The following is an 8,685-nucleotide window of genomic DNA, read 5'->3' as shown; positions in this document are numbered from 1 at the left end:
AGCACAGCACTTTGCATACATTGTCTCATTAACTCTCACAACATCCTGTGAAATAGGTGTTATTACCTCTATGCATAAGAAGGAAAGGAGGCTCAGGCAGATTGACAATGTTCCCAAGGTCACGTGGCTAGAAAGCTAGCCCAGACCGGAAGAGTTCTTAAGAGTTCTAGATTTTACTCTGCTGAGACCTTCTTGAGGTCAAGGATCATGTTTTTTATTTTTCTGTGCCCAGACCAAGGTCTTAGAATAAGCCTAATAAACATCAGTTGAATACATGAATGCGTGACCTTCCACTTTCTCCACGCGAAAGCCCGTGGTGATGTCACTGGGAAACCTCCTGTCCGGGAGGGGGCGCTGTATCCCTCTCAGCGCAGCGCGGCCCGTTGCGGAGCCCTAGCTTCCTCAGGCCTTTGGCTCTGGAGCTCAGCCAATCCCTGCGCTCCGAGGGAGCCGGCGCCGGTGGGCGGGGTCCGGGGCGAGGTCCCGCGGGCCGCTGGGAGTGGCGGCTTCGGTGCTCCCCGAGCGCCGGCGGATCGCGGACGGAGGGCTGGGGCCGGACGGCGGAGTGTGAGCTGCGGCGCAGGTGAGCACTCGTCCCGGCAGGCAGTTTCTACCCCCGAGCGGCTGCTGGGCCGCCCGTAGCTGTGGCTACGGCTGGTGGCCTTGACCTCTGAGTTAGGGGAAGGGAGATGGCGAGCGTCCGCTGCGGCCCTGGCCAGGCTGGACTGCTCCCTCTCTTCCCCGGGCTCGGCGTGGAAGTCTAAGCACCCTGCAGACATTCTGCAGCTCGGGCTTCTCGGCCTTAGGCACGTGGGTGAGGACAGACCAGACGAGGCCGTGAGCGTGGTGGGATAGGGACAGGGGACCGGGAACCCAGAGGAGGGAGAAGGACAGACCCTTGGACCCTGACCTCCTTGCGCTCTCATCCCCGGACCGGACTCAGTAACGGTCAGAATTAATTCTTCCATCCAGTCAGGTTTTCTCTGCCCTTGTTAGCATTTCTCAAATCTCGGACTGCGGCTTCGTGTCTCTTGGGCCTCCGAGGCCCCCGGCACAAGGGCAGGTTTCCCGGCAACCTTTACCGTTTGACCTTCACCGGACGCTCAGGCTCCTTCAGTGCGGGGCTGGAAATATTTGCCACTTTTGCCTCTTTCGTTTTGACACCCCGGAGATGACTTGTTAGAGTATCTAGCTTCTTGTAATCAGCAAAGGCACCTGCTGTGTTCCTGCCACCTTTCGAGGGCGGGTGGTTAGATGACTGCGGTGGTTTTGCACAAGTGAGTTGCTTGAGCTCTCATTCATTCACCAAACTTTTTGAGCACTTAATGCCGGGCGTGGTGGGAGGGGTGGGGGATGAATAGGGCACAGTGGGGACGCACACAAACATGGGCCTTGCCCCCCTGGAGGGTAAAGTGCTTTGAGAAATGCAGACAAATGGGGTAGGCCAGCCCAATGTGTGACACAGAGAAAGTGGTTATAAATGTTGAATAAATGAAAGGATTAAGTTATTTGGGAATGATTAGAATGTGAACCCGACCACAGAGGGAGACCTCGGGCTGCATGTGAGAGATAATATTAGTTGTGGACTCATGCTTCATATATTTGAAGACAGATTGGAAATCTGAGTGGAGAGTTGGCTGTTTAGGAAAAGTGTTTACTTATAGAGAACTTGCTTACAGGTAGGAAAGAAAATGAAGTATTAGGTTTGAGATTCTTCAAGGGTGCCTCTTTTAACAACTCCTAAATCTTGTAATTTCACAAATCTCTGAGTGTAATCTCAGAGTTTGCAAAAAGGGAAGCTCTTCTAGGTAGTGAAATGCCAAGCTGATGGGGAAAAATTGCAGTAAGTTCTCCTCAAGTCCAGGATTTGGACAGAAACCGTACACCTGTTTGCAGTGTGTTCTTTCCAGTAGAAGGAGCATAGGTGTTGAAGTTGGAGAGGCCTGGGTTCAAGTCAATGTCTCTATCACTTCTGGTGATCTTGGGCAAGATAAGCTTATGTCCCTGAGACTTTGTGACCTTCAACAAAAATCTGGGCTAATAATTCCTGCCTCATAGAGGTGTTGTGAAGATCAGATGATGACTAATATGTTAATTGTCCAGCATAGTGCCTGGTGCTAAGACGGGGACGCAGAGGGCAATCTTGGAGCTGCTGTAGTTTTTTCCTTGGTGATGGTCCATTATAGTCTTGGGTCCACAAAATGCTGGGGTTCCTCCAGAGAGAATTGGAACCAAAGGGAGAGGGAGAGAGTCATCTTATCTTTGGTGAGGTTCAGACCAGAGATAGCTAGATTGGAGAAATACCTGCAGGGGCACAAAAGGAATGATCTTTCACTTGAGACTTCTGGGCACGTTACTTAACCCTCTGGTCATGTCAGCTACGTCAAGAGAGCGGACATGCAGATTAAAGGAGACAGTATATGTAAAGAGCTTAGCCCAAGGTCTGGCATGTAATAAGTGCTCAATAAATGGAGCTATCACTATTATGATAATTGTGAATAGTCTTTGATAATTGTTAATAATGATAATAATCATTTGAGACTAAATGGCTATGAGGGTGACCCAATTTGTGTGTTTTTACATTATCCTGGTGTTGCCTTACTTCATTTCTGGAAGCCCTGGGGTCATTCCACTTCTTTGTTTTTCTGCCATGGCTTGTACAGTAGTTTTTTAACATAGAATTTTCAAGTTCTAGTGTGTCCAGAGTATGTATAATGGGCTGGTGATATTTTTAGGAGCTTATTGTGCAAATACGAAGATACGGCTTTGGTTGAAGAGAGTGTATTTTGAAAGGGGTTTGGCAAGCAGATTTGTAAAGAAGAGGTTTGTCTTGTTAGAAAAGTCAAGTTCAGAATAGGAAAAAACCAGTATCTTTATCTAAAATCCAGAGTGGTTGGGTAATGGTTTGGGGTTTTGGCTGCCTAAATACATTGCTTATTCTTTATGTGGGGCAGAGGAACTGCTTCTCATTAACCTGGAGACAGGAGACTCCCAGGGGTGAGCGTGGTGGGGAAAGGATGGCTGGCTCTGCTGATGGGGGAATTGCGTAGAGCAGAGAAAGGCTCTTACCCACTCTTAGAATGTTGGCAAGTTGTGCAGGGAGGGCCTGGGGTCAACAGTAGGATTGAAGCTTTATTAGGTAAGGCTCAGAGGTCCTCTCGTGGGGAACGCTGCCATACATGGTTGCATAATTGTCAAAGAGCGTAGTACGTAAAAGAGATTCTTTTCCCCCTTCCCTAACAATTGACTCTTCTGAAATTTCCTAGATTGTTTCAGAGACCCAACTGTTGCATAAAGCAAGGTGCCCTCTTGCATTGCTCTGCATGGGGTGGATGCTCAGTAAATTGTGCCAGGCTGCCTGGTGAGTGGAGAGCCCTGGTGGGTGGTCCGTGTTTGGTGGGAAGGGGTGCTGCTTCTCCCTAATGTGGCCTCGTGCTCTTCTGCAGATGTCATGTGGCCTGTGCTTTGGACCGTGGTGCGTACCTATGCTCCCTATGTCACCTTTCCCGTGGCCTTCGTGGTTGGGGCTGTGGGCTACCACCTGGAATGGTTCATCCGGGGGAAGGATCCCCAGCCTGTGGAGGAGGAGAAGAGCATCTCGGAGCGCCGGGAGGACCGCAAGCTGGATGAGCTGCTAGGCAAGGACCACACCCAGGTCGTGAGCCTTAAGGACAAGCTGGAATTTGCCCCTAAAGCTGTCCTGAACAGAAACCGCCCGGAGAAGAATTAATGGAGGACACAGGGCCCTATGGGTCCTTCTGGGGGCCAGGACTGGTCCCGCCACCATGTCGACCCAGCAACCAGAACCCACATCTGATTTGCTTTATTGCTTCTTCTGGCCCCTCCCGCCCCACACAGCCACACACATACTGGCTGCTCTGCTATGGCCAGGCAGACACACTAGTAGCTGAGGGCCCAGTGAAGAGGAAGGCCCGTGGGGGTTCTGGCCTGAAGGCTGCCTCTGCTGGATGGTGGCCACAGCTGCTCAGGCTTCTGCGCTGCTAGGTGCACCCCTGGGAGGAGAGTGGTGAAATGAACATTGGCTGTCAGTCCCTGTGGGGAGGCGGTTTGGCCTTAGGTGGGAGTGGCTGGGATTGGGGTGATGCCTTTAGGAGGGATACCTACACGCCTAGTTCTAGTTTGCACTGGGAAGAGTTAAGAAATCTCCCTGGCTCCCTTCACTAGCTTGCTCTGTCCTTTGTGCTCATTCTCCCTGAAATCCTGTCCGCTCAGGAAGGGGATTCCCCTGGGAAGGAAAGCAGTTTTCTGTTCTTGGGAGCCCCGGCTGTTCACCTTGGGGCAGGTGAATTTGCTTGAAAACAGTCACCGTCTTTCATCCCCCACCCCGTCACTGTGTAGTGCAAAACTTGATTAAAGTGGCGTCTGAAAACCATTTTGATCTAATCCTGTCTTCCAGGTGGTGCTGGGGTCTCCTGGGAGCTATGCAAAGCAGGCATCTCCGGGTAGGATAAAATTGGCCTTTAACTAAGGACTTTGGGGCCCTGGAAGCTTTGTTTCACTAGCGTGGCTGCATTGGATCCTGGAGGCGGTGAGTCCTGGAGGCGCAGGTTCCCAAGGGCCTTTTTATCATGATGACATGAGGCTTATATACTTTCCAAGTCTACATTAAGAGTAGACCAGGGAGCTTAACAATTGCTGTCAAATTTTCCAACTTCACACACACATGCACACATACTTTTCCCTATAAAAGTAGTATGTGTACATTAAATTTGGTAGGGGTTTAAAAAAGGTTACCCACACTCTGAGGGCTCTAGTACAGATAAAATGTTAACATTTTGGTATCTTTCACATTCTTGGACTAGTTTTTTTAGATACTTACTACTGTACATTTATTTTTATATTCTTTTTTTACAGAGTGTTTCATATTGTCATCACTTTCCTATCTTATCACATGGTCTTCATAATCCTAATTGTTTTCATTAGCTGTATAATTGCCCATCAAGTGGGAATATAGCATAGTTTGTTTTTAACAGTTTCCCTATTGCTGGACATTTGGGTTGTTTCTGGTCGTTCACTAGGAGAAATACTGCAAAGAGTATCTTATATAAGGATTTTCCTGCATTTTTGGACTAAATGGTAGGAACAGTAAATGGCATTTTGGAGATTAATCCTTTGTCAGTTGCTTCATTTGCAAATATTTTCTCCCATTCTGAGGGTTGTCTTTTCGTCTTATTTATGGTTTCCTTTGCTGTGCAAAAGCTTTTAAGTTTCATTAGGTCCCATTTGTTTATTTTTGTTTTTAATTTCCATTTCTCTAGGAGGTGGGTCAAAAAGGATCTTGCTGTGATTTATGTCATAGAGTGTTCTGCCTGCGTTTTCCTCTAAGAGTAAATGGCATTTTGGATGAAATGGGACGAACGGTTTTAAGGGCCTCAATGCATAATACTAAATGTCTTTCCTGAAGGGCAGTAGGAGCTTATACTAAATGCTGCCACGAAATATGTTGTCGGTGAGGTTGGAAGGGGTGAGAGCAGAGAGGCAGACCTGTTGCCTCACAAAGTCAACTGACCTTTAACCTGAGTGAGCAAAGGCAAGTAATGAGCATTTGATGAAGAATGAACCTGCCTTAAAAGGGGGAGGGTGTTTGCCCTGCCTCTTACCTCAGGATCTGAGGCCCAGTGGTGTTAACAGGGGGTGAAGGTAGAATTCCTGAACAGATAGAGATGCCGGCTGTGGAGTGGGAGGAGCGGGGGGATGTGGAACGTGGTAGGCAGGGAAGGAGGGGGCAGGTCGAGCCGTGGCTCCGCCTCCGTCGCCGAGGCCTGGTGGGAATGTGGAGTTGCTGTTGCTTCTCAGGGCATAAATCCGATGGGGGGCGTGGGGAAGCAGGGTCTGCTGCTGAAGTGAGGATGACGTTTCTGGTTCTGAAAGGATGTGCTAATAAGCTTAGCTTGGTTACAGGCTCAGGCTGACGCAGGCCTCATGGGCAGACCAGTGCTGCCCCCCTGTGGCAGTTCTGAGGACGGCCAAGCCTGGGATCCCTTCACTGGGCTAAACCACCAGTAGCACTCTCTTGCCTACAGGGGTCAGTCAGGTGGCTTAAATGAGCGGCCAGGTGCTAGAAAAGCACAGGCCTGCCTAAAGGGGGCAGTGGCTGTGCAGCTTCTTCCAATTTGTGCTGCTTGCCCAGAGATACCAGATTGTTGTTTTTTTTCCCCCCTCTCTAAAAGATGCCAGAATTTCAGATTTTTGTGGATTTTTTTGGGGGGTGGGGGGGAGGTGTGGTATGGAAACTTCTGATTTTTAAATGTTGACAGTTTATTTTTAAAAAAATTCTAAGCATGTTAACATACCCATACAGTTAATTTGACCCAGTGGCTGCCAATATTGCCACCTGTCAAGCTGCCCCTTGCCTTCTAATGAAATCTTAGAGATGTGCTTTGTTTTTAAGCAGTCTAACAACTGTGGCAAACATTAGATCCCAGGATTGGTTCCCTCGAAACACTTTTGGGCATCCTGCACATATGTAGTTTAATATTGGCCTAAGCAAAACATTACAGGACAGAAAACCTACAGAAATAACACAAAAAAAGCTTTCCCACAGACTAAGACATTTTTGGATTTTCAGATATTTTAGAATAACCCTGCCACCACTGATGTACGTCCTCCCAGTGCCTGATGGAAGAAGCACTATCTTTGGAAATCCAAGTTGCTCCCTTTTTCTAGTCTCACTTTGTGCTCCTTTTAAATAATTTTATTTCCTCGGGCTTGCCCTTGCTGAATTTTTGCCTCCAGCAAGTCTGTTAGTATTCTCAGCTGGCTTGCTCTTTCCCACGGGCTGGCTGAGCTCCGCTGCTACCGTGGGGCTATGAGATCGTGCGTGCTTTCTTGCCTCTGCTCAGGTGTCATCAGGCAGCGGGGTTTCTGTGGATGGGGCAAAGGTGGGCCAGGCTTGCTGGGACCAACCAGGGCATGGACTGGTTTTCTTCCACTGTTGCTGATTCACCTTGGAGGCACGTGACCCTCTTTTGGGTTGGACCAGCAGTCATGGATTCACTGAAACACAGTAGTAAGTAGATGTGCTTGGGGCTTTTACCCACCCCTCCCGGCCCCCGCCCCGGGTCTCTTCCCAGCCTGGTGATAGTGGTGGCTTTAGAGCTGCGTTATCCCGTCTGAGCATGGCAGGGATCACTTTGCTGCCCTCAGCGGCCCAGGGTCTGGTGCTTTTCCACTCTCTCTCGAGCCTTTCCTGTGCCTGTTGCTGTGTTAGCTCAAGTCAGCTGGGCAGCTGCCAGGACAAGCCTGCCAGGGGGCCCTTTGACTCCTGTCAGCTTCCCAGGGCCCCGGGCTGGTGAGGCTGTCGGCTGAGTGAAACACCAGGGGATTAGCCTCCCCAGAGTCACTTGGGAGCCAGGCAGTGAAAATGAAAAGGCTCGTGCCTTGCCTCACTTTTCCTTTTCCACTCTGGTGTGGGTCTCTAGGCACTTGTAGAGTGGTGAGCCAGGGTGGTGTGGTACAGTGAAAATAAAGTGGATTCTCGAGTCTGACAGACTTATGAGTACTGCCTCAACCACTAGCTGAATGACCTTGGGCAAGTCACGTAGCCTTTCTGAGCCTCAGGTATCGGTTATCCTCATCTGTAAAACAGGGATAAGAGTACCAATTTTTGCTGGGTTGTTGCAAAGTTAAGGTAACATATGTAAACATATGTAAAGTTCTTAGCAGAGTCCATGGCAACAAGTAGGTGCTCAATAAATGTTGGCTGCTGTAGTTTTATTGCAGGAAAAACAGTTCCATGTAGCCTGTGATCCTAGTGAGCTAGGGATCCGGAGGGGAGAGCAGCCTTGGTTGGGAGGGTGATCACAGGGACCCACCCTCACAGGGACCCTCTCAGGCCTGGTGGTTGAGGGCTTCTTAGGAGTATCTTACAGGAAAGACTGCCTTGTCCAAGAACCAGGCTGGCCACGGGGGTGCAGGCTTCAACCTGTGTTGCTAAGTAGTAGCCGCATCTGTGCTGTCTCAAGGTCAGAGTCAAGACGGGCGGAGCGAGGTGTGGGGGAACGCCTGAGAGTAGCATGTGTCAGGATGGGTGGAGGTGAGAGCCTTGGACTTGGAGGCAAGAGACTGGGGTGGCCTGGGGCATGCCCCTTCACCTCTTCTGACCTTGGAAGAATAGGGGTGCTGATGTCCTTCCTGCTGTGGTGTAAAAAGAGTGAGAAGCCAGCTTAGAGCTTCAAAAACCTGCAAGTGCTGTTCTATCCCAGTAAAATCTCCCTTTTATCGAATCAGGATGGCAGCCAGTCTGAATAAGGGAAGAGACATAAATGCTCCTTTATTCTTTTCCTGAACAGTCTCTTCAAAGTATTTGCTAAGTAGAAGTCTTTGGGGAATCAGCTTGAATAGTAAAGAGGAATAATTAGTAATTAGTGTGTATCATTTTGCATCCTGTTCCAGTGGTGCCTTGATGTACTTAAAAACAGTTTATTCTTTTTTAATTAAATTTGTTAACATTAGTTATCTGTTTATCAGATCCCTTTTACACAATGCAGAGATGAACCTTGGCTTTGTTTTTTTGTTTAAAAATTCCAAATGCATCCTCCAAATATTTTTGAGATTTTTAAACATCTTTACTGGTGTCCCAGAAAGGGCAGCTCTTCTCTCTAAAAGAGTCCAAAATCCCTTGTACCCTTATGCCCCTCTCCACTGCCCCTGTTCCTTCACTTC

General features: G+C 48.9%; 1 protein-coding gene across 2 annotated transcripts; it reads left to right on the top strand.

Annotated features, from left to right (window-relative positions):
• The first annotated feature begins 452 nt into the window (after positions 1–452).
• On the top strand, positions 453–4,393 carry SMIM12 (small integral membrane protein 12). Of its 2 annotated transcripts, XM_007182490.2 has the most exons (3): positions 453–583; positions 3,267–3,361; positions 3,447–4,393. In XM_007182490.2, exon 3 carries the CDS (start codon positions 3,452–3,454, stop codon positions 3,728–3,730), a length of 279 nt encoding a protein of 92 aa, XP_007182552.1. In that variant the 5' UTR covers positions 453–583; positions 3,267–3,361; positions 3,447–3,451; the 3' UTR covers positions 3,731–4,393. The 2 variants fall into 2 exon arrangements, with proteins under 2 accessions (XP_007182552.1, XP_007182553.1); XM_007182491.2 differs by lacking the exon at positions 3,267–3,361 and having other exon boundaries at positions 461–583.
• The last annotated feature ends 4,292 nt before the right edge of the window (positions 4,394–8,685 follow it).

The sequence above is a fragment of the Balaenoptera acutorostrata genome, chromosome 1, assembly GCF_949987535.1.
Source record: "Balaenoptera acutorostrata chromosome 1, mBalAcu1.1, whole genome shotgun sequence".
Classification (NCBI taxonomy): domain Eukaryota; kingdom Metazoa; phylum Chordata; class Mammalia; order Artiodactyla; family Balaenopteridae; genus Balaenoptera; species Balaenoptera acutorostrata.
This window is presented reverse-complemented; position numbering and strand designations above follow the sequence as displayed.